The 21,480-nt window shown below is 36.3% G+C and overlaps 2 protein-coding genes across 7 annotated transcripts in view; one reads left to right on the forward strand and one right to left on the reverse strand.

Annotated features, from left to right (window-relative positions):
- Nucleotides 1–6,994: 6,994 nt before the first annotated feature.
- ttll2 (tubulin tyrosine ligase-like family, member 2) lies at nt 6,995–12,582 on the forward strand. The gene is made up of 2 exons (XM_034921453.2): nt 6,995–7,074; nt 8,384–12,582. The coding sequence occupies exon 2, from the start codon at nt 8,408–8,410 to the stop codon at nt 10,289–10,291; it is 1,884 nt and encodes a 627-aa protein (XP_034777344.2). The 5' UTR covers nt 6,995–7,074; nt 8,384–8,407; the 3' UTR covers nt 10,292–12,582.
- Nucleotides 12,583–12,634: 52 nt separating this feature from the next.
- Nucleotides 12,635–21,480, reverse strand: part of si:ch211-140l13.3 (centromere protein J) — a 32,238-nt gene continuing 23,392 nt past the window's right edge. For 5 of the 6 annotated variants that reach the window (XM_034005509.3, XM_059024238.1, XM_059024237.1 and 2 more), the window contains 9 exons: nt 21,070–21,213; nt 19,387–19,492; nt 17,725–17,831; nt 17,267–17,386; nt 16,095–16,199; nt 15,024–15,164; nt 14,656–14,740; nt 14,292–14,412; nt 12,635–13,371 (listed from right to left, as the gene is read on the reverse strand). In XM_034005509.3, the coding sequence (XP_033861400.3) occupies nt 13,182–13,371; nt 14,292–14,412; nt 14,656–14,740; nt 15,024–15,164; nt 16,095–16,199; nt 17,267–17,386; nt 17,725–17,831; nt 19,387–19,492; nt 21,070–21,213 (1,119 nt within the window). In that variant the 3' untranslated portion in view covers nt 12,635–13,181. The remainder of the gene's footprint in view (nt 13,372–14,291; nt 14,413–14,655; nt 14,741–15,023; nt 15,165–16,094; nt 16,200–17,266; nt 17,387–17,724; nt 17,832–19,386; nt 19,493–21,069; nt 21,214–21,480) is intronic. The other variant, XM_059024236.1, reaches the window with a different exon arrangement.

The raw sequence follows: 21,480 nt of genomic DNA on the forward strand, positions 1-21,480 counted from the left end.
GGAGACTCTCTTAGTTGACCGACCTTCTTTTTAATCTTGATAAAAATATGCAAATACCCTCCTCCAGTCTGTATAAAGAGCACCTGGCACTTCAAACTGAGTTTGATCTTCTCTCCAGTTACCAGGCAGAGCAGCTCCTGCAAAAATTCTGTCATAAATACTATGAGCATAGTGACAAGGCAGGTAAAGTTTTTGCTAATCAGCTTCATCAGTCTGCTGCATCTCGTTTAATCCCCCAGATTCGCACAGCATCTGAATTCCCCGTCATCTAAATTCCCAACACTCATTCTTTAACTTAAGGCGCCTTTTCAATGTTATATACACTCCTTCATCTCTACCACTTCCCCAAGTTCTGATTTCGCTGGATGCAGAAAAGCTTTTGACCGCGTGGAGTGGAATTATCTCTTTAACACCCTTCAGTGGTTGGGTTTGGCTCTAATTTCATATCCTAGGTCAAACTTCTTTACTCTGCCCCTATGGCCTCAGTCTGCACAAACAACACTCACTCTAAATACTTCTCCCTGCAATGCGGTACTAGACAGGGATGCCCCCTATCCGCCTTCACTTTGCTATTGTCATTGAGCCCTCTCTATTTCCCTGTGTAGTAATCAGGCTGTGCGGGGTGTGACCCGCGGGGGAAGGGAGCATAAGGCCTCACTCTACACAGATGACCTTTTACTTTACATTTGAGATCCTGCTTCCTCCCTCCCACATGTCTTCTCCATATTGGATGATTTTGGTAGGTTTTCAGGATATAAACTTAAACAAAAGCGAGTTCTTCCCAAATAAAACATTGGCCAAACAGTACCCTCTCAAAATTCATCCATTCAAAATCTCCTTTACCCCCTTCTAGAGCGTGCTAAGCTAGACATGGCCACACTGGTCTGCTCTGCCCCTCCTCTCTAACTGGTTGCATTAACTCTATTGAAATGAATGTGCTCCCTAAATTTCTTTATCTCTTCCAGTACATTTCAATCATCATATATAATTCTTTTTTTAGCACTTTAGATCAGTTGATCTCTGCTTATATGGAACAAAAAGGTGCTGCGTATTCATAAGGCTTTCCTACAAAGTCCAAAACCGCTGAGGGGTCTAGCATTGCCTAACTCAGTTTTATTACTGGTCAGCTAACATCCGCAATATGGCTTACTGGCTCCACGCTCAGCCTCTGGAGAATTGTGGATTTCATGTCTAAACCGACATAATCTTCACATAAAAAATGACATCAAATATTTACTTTAAAAAAATAGTATATAAAAACAAGCATTAACACATGCTGAAAAAACCAAACATCTCCGTCCCCCCCTCTAGTTACAGAAGTTGACCATCAGGCGCCGCTACGTGCTTTGCAAGACTCCCTGTCGGAGAAAGCATTTGTACCAAATTAAAATCAAATCAAATACATACAAGCTGCAGTTTCAACATTCAGCCACTAGATAGCACTAAGTACAAAGTAAAATTCATAGTAACCACACAAATAAAGTGTAGTATCTTCAGCAATCTCGCTCACTATGTGGGTATCGACATTGTTGCTTCCCTGTGGCACTCAATAAATTAAAAACAAAAAGTAAAAAAGAAAATTACAAATCCTTGGTTTACACACAAATGTAAATAATTATACATAAAAAAGAGAACAATTAAATAATACAAATAATTATAAAGATTAACCATACAAGTTGTGCTGTTTTTGAAAAAATCTGGAATGTTCAATACCTCCCGGCTCCACAGTGTGGTAGTACAACAATTCCCCTCCAATGAGAGGCTTTAAAATTCATTCTCTCACTTCTTACTAGCATTGCTGCTGTTCTTAATACATTATCCATTCACCTTTCTCTAAACTCACAATAAAATATCAATAGTTATCTTTCTTCGGCCCTGATGGTGTTAAACTACCAGCACCGGTCTCTTTTTTGAGGGGTGTTTCTTACTGGGATGTAGAATTTATACTGGTAATAAAAAGAAGAAACCCCAGATTAATGCTGCTGGTAGATTTTTTTATACTGGTTCCCATCCCTGTGCCCAATACCAGCAAAAGAATAAAAAAGATCTTCAACTAAAATACACAGTAATAAAATTCATTTCAGTTTCAAAATGAGGTGGGCAAATCAGTACATCAACAGTAGCAACAGAACAGATCCAATTTCAAAGAGCCAGTCTCTTCACACAATACAAAAAACCCTCTTTCTGGTTAATCATTCAGAGTGACATCACCTTTACTCTGAGTAATTCTAAACCTTTTTCACCCAAGTTCAGGGAACTATTCTTCAGTTCTAGCTGCCTGCACCGCAGACAAGTGTAACACAGGCTAGATCAGCCGAAGCATCTTTATAGAGGTGAGAGGTAGCGACATCTAGTGATCGGCCACTTTAGATCAAGTTTTCTGTTGTTATTTGATGGCAGTACATTATGTTGTGCACTAGGTGGCGCCGGTGCTTAGTAATATAAAGACACTTTGGCTGATCTAGCGTACACATAAAAATAAATGGAGAGTAGAAACCTTTTTTTTGTATTTTTGTATTTTTTTTTTTTTTTAGGTTGTCGATGTAAAGCAGAGGGAACACAAAACCACTTTTTCAGCGGCTTGAAACCTGGTTCCAGGAGACCGGGAGACCTAGATTGAGGTTGCTATATCATTATTAAGCTCACAGTAAGAATTGATGTAAAACCTGAACTGGCTCACACTGCTCTGCAATGGGATGGGGGGAAGGGGGTCTGGCAGTTGAAGGCAGCTCTTGACCCTTTTCCTCCTCTTGCATCTCTCACATGCCCTTCCCTTTAGCCTGCCCATTCCAACACCTTCTCTCTCTCCTGCCACCTCGCTCCTCCTCTCTCCCTCTCCTCTCACCTGTCCCTGCCCTGCCTCTCCCCCCCTCACCTGCCCCTGCACCTCCCTTCTCCCCCCTCTGACCTGCCCCTGCTCTGCCCGTTCCAGCAGTGCTCCTCATTGCTCAGGTCCTCGCTGACTCTCTCATCATTGCAGAGCATGTTGGGGAGCGTCGCCCAGAACCTACGCATCGTCTTCAGCCTTTCCTTCAGATTCGTGGCCTGGGGGGACCCCGAAACACAGCGTTAACACACAGGGGACCCCAAAAACACTCCCCAGTCACTCCCCAGTCTCTCCTCTGTGGTCCCTCTCCAGTATCTGCCAGTCTCTCCCAGTCCCCTCCCCAACCTCCAGTGCTCCCAGTCTCACCAGTTTGTCCAGATTGGTCCGGGCAGCGGTGGTCTGCCTCTCCTCAGGGGTGTAGGTTAGAGTAAGAACATTTCAAAGCTACTCAGAGTCATTGTCAGTAGTGACGGTCAAGTGGAAACACACCAGTGAGAAAGTGAGAAAGGACCCAAACTGGAAACATGACTTGTACCACCTGATAGTACAAAAAGCCTTTAAGGTGCCTATAATAGTAAACAAAACTGTTATAAATTATGGATTTTCGTATAAATGCATTATTTTTATTAATGCACACGGCAGATGCATTAATACCCTGTATCTTTCTAAACAAGGTATTTATGGAGTTCCCTAATAAAAGCTGAATTTCAAAACAATAATTGTGTGAATATATTAATTGTTACAGATGTGTATAATGGTATTTAAAATAGGAATTCATCCAACTGTCTACATATCCGCCCTTACTCTGGTCCCACCACAGTCGGATTATTATTATTATTTATTTCTTAGCAGACGCCCTTATCCAGGGCGACTTACAATCGTAAGCAAATACATTTCAAGTGTTACAATACAAGTAATGATATGCGACGGATTACTAAAAAAGTAAAATGGACAAAAACATTCATCAGCAAAAATAATCCTACAGTCCTTTCTTAGAGCTTCTTAATTTATCTTACCCCCCCCCCCAAAAACCTTCTGTCTGCCGCCTCTTTGCCTCCCTTTTTTTATGCCTCCCGTCATTTAAAAAAAAACTACCAGTACAGCATGTGGCTTTGCAAAGGTTAAATGTTCTGAAAAGGTACTGCCATCTGTGGCATTGGGGCATTATCCAGAAAAAGATGCATCTGTCAGTGAGGTGCGGTACTGTATAAGGAAATTATTCACTTGCTGGTTTTTGTGGACTTCAGTAAACAGGAAGGTCGGAAACGATGTTTTGTTTACAGACAAAGGGATAAATTCTGAAGGCTATTTACTCCAAATAGTCATTACCATAATTTGTATCTGAAAGGAATAAAACACTATTACAATTCTAAAATGAATAAGAAATAACTTAAGAATACTTACTAGTTTCAAAGTTAAAAAGTCATAGTTGTTTATATCTGTTTTGGCAACTTCATTGGGTGTGTTTTTCTTTTCTGAAAAACAATTTGCTAATGACACTTTGGAGTAAATAGCTTTGAGAGTCTATCCCAAGGTGAATTGTCCCCCTGCCAAACACAACCAAAGCTGCCTGCAGCACAGACTGCTGCAAACCTGTGTCTTTGATGGAAGACCACACACTAGGTCACTGGGTGCTATTCAAAAACAGTGCAGTGTTTATAGCAGAATTTACAGCTATTGATTGTAAGTTTTAACAATTTATGATTGATAAACATGACGTTTATTTATCAAATTTAATTTTTGCTTTAGCCTTTTAAAAAATATATATATATTTACATTTAATACCTTTTTTATCTTAGTCATTCGAAAATGTAATTTTTATCAAGTGAAGACTACCTGTTGTTACCTATGAAAGACACAGAGCTCCCTCAAGGCAGCCCTTTATATTGGAGACATTGTGCAAGAATCCTACTGATTGCACAGAAAGAGCTCAAGGTAGAAGAGAACTCGTATCTTGCCCAGTCTAAATTGTCGTGAAGTATTGTGGTGGACTTTTAACTCCTTTAACTATTTTATTTACCAGACAGTTGTACAACATTTATATATATATATATATATATATATATATATATATATATATATATATTCTTTTTTTCTTTTAATACAATAAAATACAAAAATAAATGTCATCCACATACAGTCCATTTTCCCTAGTTTAAACAAAGAGAAGACTATTTTGTATTTTCTGTGCATTACAATTGTATGCTTAGCTCAATATGTGTACCAACTGTGTTGTATTTTTGGATGAACCTCAACCTACTGTAAATACAGTGACATGAAAATTATGTGTTATGTTTTCCTATTAAATGTGTTGTGCATTTTAACTAAGAATATTAGCAATTGCTCTAAATAAAGAATATTTTATATCAATAAAATATGACTAAATAAATTACAAAAATAATTATGTAAAATAAGTTCTGAAATAAGAAGAGGAAGTAGTCGGGAAATCACACCTAGTATTTAATTATTTTTTTTTTTATCAGTTTTACTAAATGTCAGAATTAAGCTAATTGTATGGAACATACATGGGATTTTTCATGTATGCAAATGATAATGATGATAATGATGATGAATACTTTATTGTAAAAACAAATCTGTTTGTATAAGAAATTGGTCCCATACAATCCATCCCATTGCATTAATCTAGCTTCATCTGGTTCTATCCTTAACCATTAAATATTATATTGCATCCTGCAGTAGCCCTTACAAACGGGCTGTTGCAGATTTTTAGTTAATTTCTGTATTATAGTGTTCACTAATTAGTTGTTTAATGCATCAAATAAAGGTACATTTTTTATTAAATTGTACTACACAGTTCTTAAATGTGATATAATATGAAACATGTTTTTCACATTAGATATATTTTTTGTTTGTTTTTGGTAAGTTTCAATTCATTGCATTTGCTTTTAGCTAACTGTTTACTTTAGTCAAATCATGCCATTGTGAGTACACTAGTGTATCAAACTGGCGTGTGACATCAGTTACAATGTATTTTCCATCACCACACAGTGATTACTTTTTCCACCACATCTCTATGGGAATGGTTACGAATGAGAGAAATATTTTGATACTGGCTAATATATCTAAAGGTGATTCATTTGAAAGGTGCATTCCATTCAAACAATAGTGTTCTCCTTGGAGTGTTTGTTTTAAGGCTGATCATCCTTTGTGCTGTAGATATAAATTACTGCTTATGAAACTTTGACAGTTTTATTTTAGAGCTGCACTCAGTTAGGCAACCACTCACCTTCCATAGGCCCAGAGCCAAGAAAACACAATGCTAAGTTATATATTGCTTTTGTCAGTACAGATCTAGAAACAGATACATAAAAGCTTGGCTCTCCATCACTGTCCTTTAGTATCTGAAGATGGCATGGCATGTTTTTTAACGAGGGACAGATTCATTTTTGTCCTTGAGAAAATTCTTAATTTCCTTCAGGTTATGCATGTTCTGTGACATTCCTGTTTGAGATCTGCATAGTCCATTGGTTCCTTCCACATTTAATTCTGTTCCATTCAGCATCGTGGTAGATCCAAGAATGTTTTTATTCCTTGAAGGATATATGCAACTATCTCCAACCAACTAGTGCAAGTATAGCAACACGCTAAAACAAATTCCAGAACACAAAGGATTTTTTTTTTATATAACAGTCATACAAAGGCATAGTTCATTCTTATGTAGCTCTATAACATAACCATCACCAGAAAACACAACCCTTGTACAATTTTCAATCATTCTGCTATTAAGGTAAGTGAGATTCGTCATGCAGGTGTGAATCTGTCTTGGAACAGGGAGATGCAACCTTTATTTATTATTTCAGAATACATGTCAAGGATGCAATTTTCTTTGAAAAGAAATCATTCATCATCAGTTTTGAACAACTAATTATATGTGGTACGTATCTGAGGTGTTTCTGAAGAAGTGTATGGTTATTGGGTGCACATACATTTTCCTCAAACGAAAGAAATGAGAATTAAAGGAAAATCACCAAATTAAAAAAAAAAATGAATGAAACTGTGCCCAAAGCAGCTGAGAACAGTCTCTTCTACCATTAATACTACTGAGAATAAATACGTGCTTTGCATCCTAGCAACAGGAGAAACCAGGGGTGGAGCGACAGATCATAAACCTGCTCAGAACAAATAGCTTTCGGAGAGAGACCGAGAAGAAAGTGAAAGCTGGCAGAAAGGAAACGGAGGAGACGCAAGAGCAATACACGTGCGCCTGCAAAAAGGAAAGCAGCAAGGTGCGTATAGTTTGTGTGTGTATATATATATATATATATATATATATATATATATATATATATATATATATATATATATATATATAGCTGGTAACTTTTTCTATACATTTTAAATCAAATGGTAAATGGAACGTCGTTTGATTAATATGATTTTCTTGAACCAATGTAACCTACTTAGTTATTAATGTAAGGTACAACGAATGTCATCGACGCCGTACACATTCTTAATCAGGGAAGAATACGTAATGATGCTGTGTTTTTTAAAGAAACTTATGATGCAGGTCTATAACAAATCTGTTATTTATTTGTTGAAGTGTACAGTAAGGACATGACGATTCTCAAAAACAAACAAAAAAAAACCAAGATACAACAAATGCATAAGACTAACCTAAAAAAAAAAAATCAAAAAAAATTCTGTTTGTAAAGTAAATGAAACATGATTTGTGGGTTATTATTATTATTATTATTATTGAATAAATATGATTCCTTGTTTAACGTGTTTGTTTATTATTATTATTATTATTATTATTTATTTCTTAGCAGACGCCCTTATCCAGGGCGACTTACAATTGTTACAAGATATCACATTATTTTTACATACAATTTCCCATTTTACAGTTAGGTTTTTACTGGAGCAATCTAGGTAAAGTACCTTGCTCAAGGGTACAGCAGCAGTTTCCCCACTGGGGATTGAACCCACAACCCTCCGGTCAAGAGTCCAGAGCCCTAACCACTACTCCACACTGCTGCCCTTTATTGTATCATTCACGCACAGAATATATATATATATATATATATATATATATATATATATATATATATATATATATATATATATACATATATATATATATATACATATATATATATATATATATATATATATATATATATATATATAATGTATTATCTGTAAATAATTTAATGTATGAGTCTAATATAACAGAATTGTTGGCAATACTGGTGCGAAATGTGTTTTTTCAAGTAGCAAGGGGAATGTTAACATTGACAATCAGACTCCATGGTTGCTGAAATACATTGGTGAATAACACCACTCCTTTGCTTTTGTTCTTTGACAAAACACCTGAAGCTATTAAATAATATTTGTTGGCTACAACACATTTTCTTAATAATGAGAGTGTGAAACTAGAGTTGCTAAGAAACCATTCATTACATTTGCACGTTCTTTATGTACAGTATTGTTGGTAAACAGCAGGATATTTTAAAACATGCTGATATTTAAGATTGTGAATTTAAATCTTGCAATAATAATGCCTTTAACTTTATTTGTATTTTATTGTCTTTATAGTCTGTGGAGGAAAGCAGTCGAAGCATGGCCTCAGGGGATGCCTCAGAGGTGGTGGAGAAGCCCCTGGTGTTTCGACTTCATGAGGGAGCACCTGAAGTGGTGCGTGAGGTCCTCTTGGAGCGTGGCTGGGTGGAATATGACGAGCAGGAGCAGGAGGAAGGCGACTGGAATCTTTACTGGCGCTCCTCTACATTCAGGAGCTGTGACTTTGATAACATTTTGCCATGGCAAAGACTGAACCACCACCCTAAAACAATGGGCATAACAAGAAAGGACAATTTAGCAAGGAACCTAAAGCGAATGAAAGGGATTTTTGGCCCATCACTCTATGATTTTAGTCCAATTGCTTTCATCCTGCCCAATGATTATACAAAGTTTGTGGCCGAGTATACAAAAGACAGATATGCAAATGGTGGGAAGCCAGGGTACTGGATATGTAAGCCAGTAGATCTATCTAGGGGAAGAGGGATATTTATTTTTGAGGACATTCAGGATCTGGCTTATGATTCCCCTGTCATTGTGCAGAAGTACGTAAGCAACCCTTTGCTGATTTCTGGCTATAAATTAGATCTCCGTATCTATGTTTGTGTCAGTAGTTTTCACCCTCTTACAGTGTACATGTACCAAGAGGGCTTGGTGAGATTTGCAACAGAGAAGTACAAGCTGACTTCACTGAACAACCTGCTTGCACATTTGACCAACACAAGTATCAACAAGTTTGGGCCAGCATACACCATGGACAAAGAGCGGGTGGGCCCAGGGTGCAAGTGGACAATGAGTAAATTCCGTTGCTTTCTACATAGCCAGAACATTGATGAAATTCTTTTGTGGCAGAGAATCAACAACATAGTAACCCTGACCTTACTTACCATTGCCCCTTCCATTCCACCAACCCCTAATTGCATAGAACTCTTTGGGTTTGATATCCTGATTGATGATAACTTCAAGCCATGGCTCCTGGAAGTGAACTACAGCCCGGCGCTGTCTTTGGACTGCCCAACAGATGTGACGGTAAAGACGGGACTGCTATATGACCTGGTCGATCTGTTGAACTACAAGAAGATGGATAGCGAGAGACAAAGTGGTTACTTGAAACAGTGGTATAAAGGCCCCCGTTATTTAAGTACTCAATCTTTGGGTTCAGGAAATGCACTGGTAGTTCATCCTAAAGCTATGTATAAGCCCAAGGAGCATATAGATCTGACTCACAACAAAAGTTTCAGTCATTCTAGTGTGTACAAACAGAATTCTAACAAAGAGGCACACTCTGAATCCATTGCGACTAAGGGCTGCAGTACGTCATGTGATAGCAGAACCCAGATGTATGCATACAACCGAGAAGATGGCACTGAGGCATCTAGACCTAACATATGTTGGGATACTAAGAAGTGCCCTGTTCTTTCAAAAGAACCAGCACAGGTTCAGTGGGCAATAAGCACCACCAACAAGAAGACCTCTGCAGTTAGTACACAGGCTGTATCTCAGAACAAAGAAAGGTTAGGAGCAGCTAGAAAGAGGCCATCCTTGAAGCAGTCGTCTCTTGGCCATTGTAAGCTACCTTCAATTCACATACAAAGGTACAAACCTGCATCTTTTCCCTGGAATTCAAAAGCTAATGAGAATATTAGGCCCCAGTCCCGTGTGGGAGACTTTATTCTAACATTTCCTTTCAATGAAGCTACGTACAAGGCTTCAAGAAGCACAGTAAATGTGAAAATAGCAGTCCAAGAAGTTCAGAAGCTCATAAAAAGGCTTGTGTCTTCTGAGCTTCATAAAGTAAAGAGACGAAAAGCAGGCTCTTTTTCTGATAGCATATGCAGTAGCAAAGAGTGCGTTGGACCATTGCTATGGGGTCCTAAAGACCCTCCTCTTCTCAGTGACTGCTGCTCACACACGATTAACGATTGACCGTGATGTAATACCTGCAGATTTTAATCAGGACAAAGTACTTACAAATAATACAGTCTGTCTCAAAATGATATGTGGAAATGTTCTAATGATAAAACAAACAATAATATTTGTAGTTTAATTTTTTTTTTATGTCGACACCTACTATTACAAATGTATATCCCTGAAATATTTTAAATATGTGCTATTACTGGTATCAATACATTTGTATACTATATAAACAGTACATTGTGATTGCATGTACACTACAGTAGACCCCCGTTAATTTGTTCAAAGTGGGACCGATTTGAGCCTGAATTAGTGAAAAACATGGATTAGCCGAAATTAAGCTTGCTGTTTGGGAAATCCCTGCACTATTAATTGAAGACTCGAAAAATGCAATAGTACAAAAAATATATATCTCCCAATGGTCAAAAAATATATACTGTACGTAATCCGCGTTGTTCAGAGGCAGAGAGAGCTGGTTTAAAAAAGTCACTGATCTTTAATTGTCGTAACTGCTTTTCATATTCAGACTGCCAGGCTAAGAGTCTTAAGTCTGCTTCTGCTTGCTTGTCACTGGTTTCAGTAACTACAATACAGTACTGTCTGTTGGCTTGCACTATACTGTACTCAATTTAATTGAATTAAATGATGACTGTCTGCTTCCGCAGATACGCTGATTTCTGCACTAATAAAGAGTGCGAATAACTGATTTCTGCACTAATACATTTTGATAATGTACTGTATTAAACCACACAGATTATCGAAACACAAATGATTGAAACACCGATTAACGGGAATCTACCGTATAATGAAATCACCTGCAATGAATGGCATTTTAATAAAAAGGGGTTTACAGTATTTCAGGGTATTTCATTTTTGCTCACTGCTGCTAATAAATTCAACCAGTTCTCATGTTCCCTTTATTCAGTATTAATTCTAACATGGACCCACTCGTCAACTCGACAACAGCTGTGATTAAGTTTCTGTTTTACTGAGTGGCAAGAAAATAAGTAACGAAACCTTAAAAGTCATTTTGTTTTTATATTTACAGCCAAGTGGGCCCATCAATCACAATATAGTTATCGTATCTGAATACTTTCTGGTGGCACAGCGTACACTATGTTCAATGTGTTCAAAAGTGGGTATTGTTTAAAAAAAAAAAAAAAAAAAGTTAACATTTTTTTACCAGTTTGGAAAGTATGAGTAGAGGGAAGAAGATGCACAATTGGTTTAATAAGCTGTGAAGGAGAAGTCCTGTATGTTTCATTCTTACAACCCATTGAACCTTCTTCTGGTAAATATATAACCATTTTGATGGCCTACAAATCAACTTGTAAAATATTTGTACTGTAACCGAGTTTATGCTCACCTTGTTGCAGCAGTAATTATCATCTGTTACTTGTGTGCTGGGTTTTTATTAATGTTACTTTCCTATTATTCTCACTTGCAGAATATTATCGCCTAAACAACACAAAGCTTTTTGCTCAGAATTACTCATTATTTTACTAAAAGCATTACAATTCTAAAACAAATAAGAAACAAGCACCCAAATCAAATGTCCTGAGTTGTTTACTTCTGGTTTGGTAAATTTATTAGGTGTATACTTCCTTTCTGAATGACTATTTGGAGTAAAAAGCTTTGAGAATGGAGACAATATTGTTTTTATTAACAAAATGACACAATCATGAGTATTTATGTTATATAACCCAGTTTATACAACGCTGTAGGTAGTTTCAGCCAATTACAGCACCAACAGCCATTCATTTATTACGCAGCAATAGCCCAAATCTGACAGAAACCATTTAAATGTACCCATGACTATGCAGTTATACAGTACTGCTAAATGTGTAAGTATAGCCATATAGTTACCTTGCATCCCAGGATGTATTAGACACATGCATATGCCTTGATTAGACGATGATTGAATGTAATTTGGTTACCTTTATCAAAATCCATGTTTCTTGGATGTGTTCATCAGCAAAAAACAAAACAAAACATGAAGTATCACATTAAAAACACAACTACTTTTTCATTCAGCTTAATGAATAAATAAATTGTAACTTAAAACATCAGCTCGTAATACCAGTCACCTTAAGTGACTCCACAGACATCTAACACCAATATAAACCAATGTTTTTGTATGTGCATTATCTAATTGATAAGAAAATGGCCATCAAGCACTGAAACAAATGTGAATACAAGCCAATAATAAAGCACACTTTATAATCATTTATCTGATTATATACAGTGCATATGAAACTGCGATAAGCAATGCATTTTTTGTAAAAACACTTTTTATAATCCTAAAAAAGACTATACAAAGACTACTAAACATATATATATATATATATATATATATATATATATATATATAATTTTTACAAACTGGTATAGAATTTTGATTACAGATCATTTGGATTGTATAAAAACACTGACAGTAAATAAACTTGAACCCGTGTTATGTATGATGTTATAACATTTCAGTGCATTTACTAAATCCTTAACCTTTCAACGAAATGTTATCTGACCAAGAAAGTACCAGGATTGCAATATTAAATGGAATTGTACCTAATAAAGTATAAAACATCTTATTTACATGCACATTTAAAAATAAAAAAATAAACAAAACACACAATAAAATGGGTTGATGATACAATAATTTATATTTACACTATTAATAATCAATTTAAAAAGTGACCATATTTGTAAATGTGAAGAATTATTAACATATATGAATAACAATGAATAATCTTTTTTTTTTTTTTTTTTTTTTTAAATGGTTTAGGTTAAAAAGTACAATTTATATGCAGGTGGTCTTGTATGTAAATAATTATTTGACGGGTAATATTGCAAAATCTAAAGCAGAGGAGCTACTTCACTTTGCACCATTATGTGCTTGTTCACATCATTTTTTATCAAGGATAATATTGCCTTCTTTGTCTTTTATCCGAAACCGTCCAGAAGAATACTTTGTTTCTTGTCGACCATTAGAATAAACTGTCTTGATAGTTCCGTCGGGATACTCTCTGCGCTTGTACTGTGAAGTATGGATCTCTCGCTGCCCATTGTTAAATACAACAATCTTCTCTCCATTCCTGGAAATTAAACAAGCATACTACAATTAAGTAGTGAGTGTGCATGCATGTGTTTCCTAATGAAAAAGCTATACAATCAGCAGATTATAGAGAAGACAATTTTAGAACAACAATATATATATTTTTTTAAATACAGGGCCAGATATTCAAAAGATATATGTGAGTTAAGCAAGGGCAGTTGCAGGAATTTCTTTTACCCTTAATTCTGCCTCGAGAAAAAGTTGTGACTGAAATTTAAAACAGGAGTGGCGGGAATCGCGTGACCTTGCTTATTTTTCCTTAACTCTGTATGAATAATTATGCAAGACACCTACAAGTGTGAAATTCAAACAGTATGTTTTCCGCACATAACAATGTTGCAGAAAAATGTGTTGCATGCGTTTGACTTCACTTAACTAATTTGCAAAAAAGATCAAATACTATTTAAATACCTCCTATCAAGAGGGAGCTTAGAGCTCCCTAAGCTTTGTTTAAATTAACTTTAGTTCCAGTTGTTCAGAGCAGTACGAGAACTGAAATAAAAGCATGAATAGATACTGTTGCTAAATATACAAAAATGTATTATATTTTCATTCCCGGAACTTGAATTTCTCAGACTTGCGAATGCATGCAAGGTATCTGCAATGCAAACATAAACTCACAAATTCTCTGTATATCTCGCCCACAGTTCTCAATCCTATTTACAGCTCATATTTAAAATCATATATGCTATTATGTTTTGCATTTACCAAGTGAGATTGGTAATAATATTATGTAAATACTACTAATCATCTACTGTATCATAAATATACTATATACTAAGTTAACCACATCAAGGATGATATTTATAATCTTAAAAGCAAAAATCTACTTTGTTTTCCACAAAATGTTTTTTTTATAGCACATGTCAAATTGTAATATAAACAAATTTGTCAGCTTACTTCTCAAGCTTCACCACAGTACCGTCAGGAAAGATACTTTCTTCACGTCCATCACTATAAAGATGTTTAACTGTCTGATCCGGGAATATTATTTCCTTTGTACCATTCGGGTGATGCTTTTCTACAAAAAATAAACACAATGCAGTGCTCCACATTATGTAATAATTTGATCATGCAATAATGTGGTTATTCACAGTGTACTTTGCTATTAAATAAGAGGTTTACCATCTAATAAGAGGAAACATTACTGAATCAAAAATGTAATGGTTATGAACTCAACAAATCAGCTACAACAAATGTATCAAACCTCCGTATTTGAACAAGTAACTGCAAAAGAGAAAATAAATGTATTTGAAATTCTTACCAATCTGGTTATTTGGAAATTGCAATACCTCTAGGCCATTGGGATACATTGTATGAGTTGTCTGGGCATCAGCATAGTAATAAATCTGTAATAAGAAAGTACAAATACAGTTTCATAGAAAATGTCAATAAACCTTACAAAAGCAACTGTCGTTTTATCTCAGAAATGATTTTTGCTGCATATTACAAACTGAATCATAGAACTTCAAAGGCTCTTTTACATCATCAGTCAGATGAGTTAAAGCTCGAGTGAAAAACACCTTTTGTATCTTTAATTCTTGAGATTGAATTGCAGCATTAAAGTAGTTTTGTAATGATTTGCAATCGAGTTAATAACACGACATAGTACTAAGACATGGCCTCACATACCACCCTCTCGTCAGACATCATCTTTTTCACATCCCCATTGAAGAAGGTGACTGTAACTGATTTGCCATCTGCATCGATTTCCTTCTTGGTTCCATTCCGGAAAGTGATAATTCGACGGCCACTTGCAAGCACCTGCTCAGTCTTACAAAAAATAACATCATTTAAAATGTCAGCTCAACAAAACACAGACTGACAAGTTTGTAGGTATGTATTCATCTTATATACAGTTAAATATTCACCAGAACAACATGCAACCATTAAATCTGCGGAGATCCAGATGAAGACCTAAAAGCACTGTTGCATTCTAGAGCCTAATTCTCAAAAAACATCCCTCCAATCAGGGTTGAGTACAACTGCATTCAAATGCTAATGCAGAGGCAGCAGTGTGGAGTAGTGGTTAGGGCTCTGGACTCTTGACAGGAGGGTCGTGGGTTCAATCCCAGGTGGGGGACACTGCTGCTGTACCCTTGAGCAAGGTACTTTACCTAGATTGCTCCAGTAAAAACCCAACTGTATAAATGGGTAATTGTATGTAAAAAAATAAATAAATAATGTGATATGTGTATAATGTGATATCTTGTAACAATTGTAAGTTGCCCTGGATAAGGGCGTCTGCTAAGAAATAAATAATAATAATAATAGATGTATCATTAATTGCACTTGGAGTTTGGACAGTGAAGTGCATTGTCTTTGCACAGTGGTTTTTTTGTTAACATATATTTTTTTCTTTTTCTAAACAGAAACTTAGAATACAGTATTTTAAGCAAAGCTGAAATGGTGTTGACATTGTAAAACTGTTTCGTTTAAAGATATTTTGACTTCGCTGTCCAGAACCACAGTAATTGAGCGAATGTTCCTGTAATCGCAGATCTGTGATCAGTTTCCTTCACTATCTTGCACCTGTCCACTTAAGTGTTCCATTTCCGTTTTCAAGGTTATTTCTGTTTTGGGATTTGTTTGCATGTTGCTAACTTTTTTATTTCCTTGTGTTTTGCACTTCAGGGCCACCGTATATATCAGTACTAAAGGAGCACATAATAAACTACAAACAAATCAAACTATTCTTGGTACCTTGCCATCTGGATACTGCGTTTCTTCTCGGATTTCACTGTCCTTGCCCTTACTGCTCACATAAGGTGACGCTCTTCCTGACAACACTGGTTTTGGTTTTATTTCCTGAAAACAAAACAGCATGTGAATAGATTTAACATGCAGAATGGAAACGGAAGCCGAGAACAAGCTAAATATGTATTTCTGTTTGAGGATAGTTTTGCTGTTCGCGGTGTGTCTGTCACACTTTACAGGGTGAACACGACAAATGCCTTGATTTTGAATCTTTACTAAACCTTTATCATTCACTCCTAGCCTCCCATAGACATTTCAGATTGCATATGGCTAGATTCAGATAAACTTGTATCCCACCTAGTAATTAAAAAAAAAAAAAAAAAAAATATATATATATATATATATATATATATATACAATGAGATTTTTATTATTATTATCAGGTACAATGAGATTATTATTATTATTGTTTAATGTATTTGTGATAAAAACTATTATTAGTAGACAATTAAGTGTTTGGTCTTCCTAAAAAAATACTACTAATAGGGCAGCAGTGTGGCGTAGTGGTTAGGGCTCTGGACTCTTGACCGGAGGGTTGTGGGTTCAATCCCTGGTAGGGGCCACTGCTGCTGTACCCTTGAGCAAGGTACTTTACCTAAATTGCGCCAGTAAAAACCCAACTGTATAAATGGGTAATTGTATGTAAAAATAATGTGATATCTTGTAACAATTGTAAGTCGCCCTGGATAAGGGCGTCTGCTAAGAAATAAATAATAATAATAATAAAAATAAATAAATAAATAAATAATAATAATAATAATAATAGTCAAGTGGTATACATAACTAAGTTCTGCAATTTATCCTGTTCTTTTTTATTTCTTTCTTTCAGTTATTTATGATGTCACTAGGTCTCCTTGATGGAAAATCATATTATGGTCTGAAAGGAAAGAAAACACCATTTACATTTCCAAAACAAACCAAAGAAAACTCTTGATTACTTGCAAATGTTTTATGATTTGTTTGTTTCTGGTTTGGTAACTTTATTGGTTTGTTTTCACTATCAGAAAAAATAGTAATGATGATCTAGAATAAATAACTAAGAATCTAGCCCTCTAACTTTGTTAAGCCTTGTGACACTCTAACACACTAATTGGTGAAATTGAGACTGATATATAAACCTTATACTCAGCCTCAAGAGTCGCTTTTCCAGATGATGGTGTCTTTCTGCCATTTGGAGTTGCACTGCGGCTTCTGCGTTCCATTGCACATGCTGGTCTCTCTCGAGATCTTGGCACTGTCTGTTCACAGAGAAAGATGTAACTGTGATCAACGATTATTACAAACAGGTACTATCTTTATTGAACAATGTCCGTATAGGTCAGCTTCTGATCCTCCATGCCACAAAGCAATAAAGACAGTCAAGGTAATACATAGATCAATGAAGTAAATTTAGCGGATACAATCGTCTTACTATAAATATATGTATAGCAGATAATGCACTGAGCAGTGTTTAACAAACACATTTTTTCACACAAGAATGGCCAGGCATTTGTGGTATAAGGCCATGATCACCTCCCTACATCCAAGTTAATTCAAAGTAAGAATAAAACAACTGCAGGATCTTTCTTTCGATTACCCCTGCTTCATCGTTGCTGCTCTGGGATTTAGAGTTGTGCTTTTCCTGATTTCTTGCACGTGTGTCTGGAGCGTCCTCTGAACTTCCCGAATGTGAAGAAAGTCTTCCTAAACATTGAAAAGAGTCCCGTTAACAAAAGCATTCTCATGGTAAATCACGTTGGAATGCTGTAGAATGGAGTGAAAGCAGAAGTTTTAGTTCTAAATTTCTTTTGCACTTGCAAAGCACTGACTTTAGATGAGATTAAATCAGAGCCATCCTCTTAAATTATTCACTGGTCTGACAATCGTAATATATACAGTGTTCATCAAATTCTACCATCCTGCAGTAACTAAATGGAGTGTCCAGGTTATTTCAAATCTGTCAATCACAGGGTTTGCATGATCCTGAAACTTTGACAAAGGTCGGATTAATGGCCGTGTTCCAGTTTACATGGGGTATAAAAAGTCAGGACCAGTCAGGATTTATGGAGAAGCGACATGAAAGCTTGGGCCAAAAGGTTGTCACACTTTTATAAGTCTGATATAGTACTAAAGTCAGATGTAAGGAATATGTAAACCTCTTGTTCTGGGACTGATTGTACCTTATCCCAGCACAGACAGTAAGCAGCAGTGGTTCTGTCAGCAGCCAGGTTAGTTTTGTGCATTGGTCAGTAAAGACTATCATTAAAAATAAATATTTAATGACAGTAAAGACTGTCATTAAATATTGCACACAGTATTGCACATTCATTTTAGCATAATGAATGTGCTGCTGGCCATATGAATTACATTAAAAGAAGGCTACTGAAATATGTTCAGGTGTATTTGTTTGTGAAAACAAATATAGCTATGGCCAAAAGTTTTGCATCACCCTATAGAATTAACAAATTTTGCTTCATAAAGTCGAATGAAACCTGCTGAATAATCTTACGTTAACATATTAAATTACATACCGTTTTGTAGTTTTCCACATACTTAATGATAAACTGACAAAAATGTTGCATTTCGAAATCGAACATGTACTACTATTATGGCTTCCGGTAGACATTTGTGAAGTAATATTGTAGTTTCTTTGACAACATGATGTTAAATAAAATATCTAAATTATGTTCATATATTTAATTTTTTTTTTTAATTATGTCTCAATCCTAAAATTCTAGGTGATGCAAAACTTTTGGCCATAGCTGTTTATACATTTCGGGTCATCTTTTATTTCTTTTTTTTAAAGTTCACTGTTGAAGATACTTCAGTGAAAGAAGCTGCTCTAGACCTGTCCTCACTTAAGTTATTGGTTAAATTAAGGCACAAAAGTCAGATAAAAGTAGTAAAATTACATAAAAAAATTGGGATTAAATACATGCAGTCGGTAATGTTTGTAAACAGGGTTAGGTTAGACATTTCAGAGAGGTGTGACTTTTGAGAACATAAGGTTGAGATTCCGAAGTCTAGGATGTAAACCCGACTAATCACTTCCAGTAGGTAACTCACTCCTTATATAAGCAGTTCATAAGCTACATGTTTTTTTTTTTTTTTTTTGCTCTGAACTCAGATTTGTTTCACTGTCTATTTTACTCAACTTGACTTGACCTACTAATTGTTATCAAAATCTGTAATTAATATTTTCTGAAACAGCGGACATGTCAGCAATGAAATCTCCAGTACCAATGAAATGGTGACTTACCTTTAGCAGAGTTGTGCGCATTGTTCTGTCTTCCAACATTTAGGTTTGGCACAGGTGACATTCTGTCCTTTGATCTCAGACGATTTGTTACAAACCGATGGACTGTCTAATGAGATGAAGCAAAGAAAAATGAGCATATTGAGACAGGTAATTTCCATCCATAGAAATACAGTTTAGCTTGTGTAACGATCCTGCGGGAACCAAGATTGTTACATTGGTGTCAGAAGTGGGATGCAAGTACCCCGGTACGCACTCGTCGGACTGTAGCCTGATTAGCAAGTCCGGGGCGGACTTGAGGCTGGCAGGGGAGAGTGTAGCGTGCAAGGGGGAAGGCAGCAGTAGGGCTGGTAGGTGACGTAATCACACACAAAGACATAAGCCCGATATACGCTCCTTGCAAGGGAGCCGGCTCTTTTGTACAGCGGTATCGGCGCTATGCTTCAGTGCGAGAGGTCCCGGGTTCGCGCCCGCCCTCCGCCTGTGTGTGGGTTGCCTTGCCCTGTGTGATGCGCCTGCCTGCGGGAACCAAGATCGCTACACTTGCAATTACATACCTCACAATAATTTTAATTGTTAAAACAGTAAACAGTAATTTACTTAATGTGTGTATAGATTACTGTAGTTTCTTGCAGTAATCCAAGCATTTACTAAGGTTTTGGCTTTAGAAACTAGTTTAGCCATGTTATAGCCATGGAACACAACCTATCCTATACTCAACCTGTTGATTAAGTATTTTTCAGCCATTTAAACTGAAGAATACTTATATTGTGGGGTTTAAGCTTTGTTTTCCAGATAGTGAAAATTACATGACAATTTCTTCACAAGAAGTTGCTTCAAAAGTTCCCAGAAAAAGTAACCTTTCATAAAACAGAGGTTGTTAATAAGTATTTAGAAACACCCTACAGTGGAATATGGAGGGCATAGTGTTTGTGATTCACAGCAATGGAAGACTAATAGCACATTAGACTGCAGTAAACCAGGGCTGGAACTAATAGATGATGAAGAAAATATTGCCTCATTGGAATCAGCATCCTTAAGAGCTGGACCTGTGGAGCGTTTTTTGAAAAGCTCTCTGTCTCCTCTGGAAAAAGCTGTATTCAGACACTGGCTTTCACACGAAAGCAGTCAAAACCTCATTGCCAGCCTCTAATCTGGCCACCCTATCTTTATTTGATGATATTCTTACAGTTTTAATGAGGCTCTTTGCAGAGAGTGTAGAATTCCAATTTTGCATACGTTTTGCCATTAATTATTGAATCTGAGTTCAGAGTGCCATTGAATTATATATGAGGAGGATAATGAAAATGTAAAATCAGATTTTGGCCCCTAATTGCCCTTAAACTGCATTGAGAGTATTAATTGCACAGTTATGAATAGGTAAAACACAATACCAGGCTTGGTCATAAGATGATAGTGACACAATGAGAAACTGAAGTGGTATCAATTATTACTGGGTGTTTAAAGAGCACTATAGGGCACATTTCATGCAAGAATAACCCAATATGCATCCTTTCAGCTTATCAACAGAATGCAAAAGACTCCCACCTGCACATACTATGTCAGTTAAGAGCAGGGGTGAGGACCGCTAACCCTTGGGAAATAATCCCAATAAATGTCATGTTGATGTCTCTAGAATGAGAATGCTACCCAATAGGATTATATTAAAATGAAACACCCACTTACTGCTTCTGTGTCCAAAGGGGTTTCTCTCTCCTTGTGGGGTTGGGGAGTCCTCCATCCAGGTGGGGGGGCACTTTCCGATTGAGAAACATTCTTATCCCTTGGCTCCCTGACTGCTATTTTCACAATTTCACTCTTTTCTTCAACCTAGAAAAATCATAATATTAAAATAATGACCGACGGTTTGTGATCGACAGACTTCCCTAACAGATCCTAATCAAACCCAGTTGATTTGATTGTTTGAAATAATTAACTACTGATTCATCACATGCTCCCTAGTTTGAAGGCTGTCAGTAACATACACCCCCCCACCACAGATGCTCTCCCTCTTTGCCGTGTCTTTATAATTTGAGGCCTTTATTGTACAGCTCCCGGTATTTTGATACTGCAAGAATTATCTTTTCTTCTGCCATT

Source organism: Acipenser ruthenus, chromosome 5 (genome assembly GCF_902713425.1).
Source record: "Acipenser ruthenus chromosome 5, fAciRut3.2 maternal haplotype, whole genome shotgun sequence".
NCBI classification, from domain to species: domain Eukaryota; kingdom Metazoa; phylum Chordata; class Actinopteri; order Acipenseriformes; family Acipenseridae; genus Acipenser; species Acipenser ruthenus.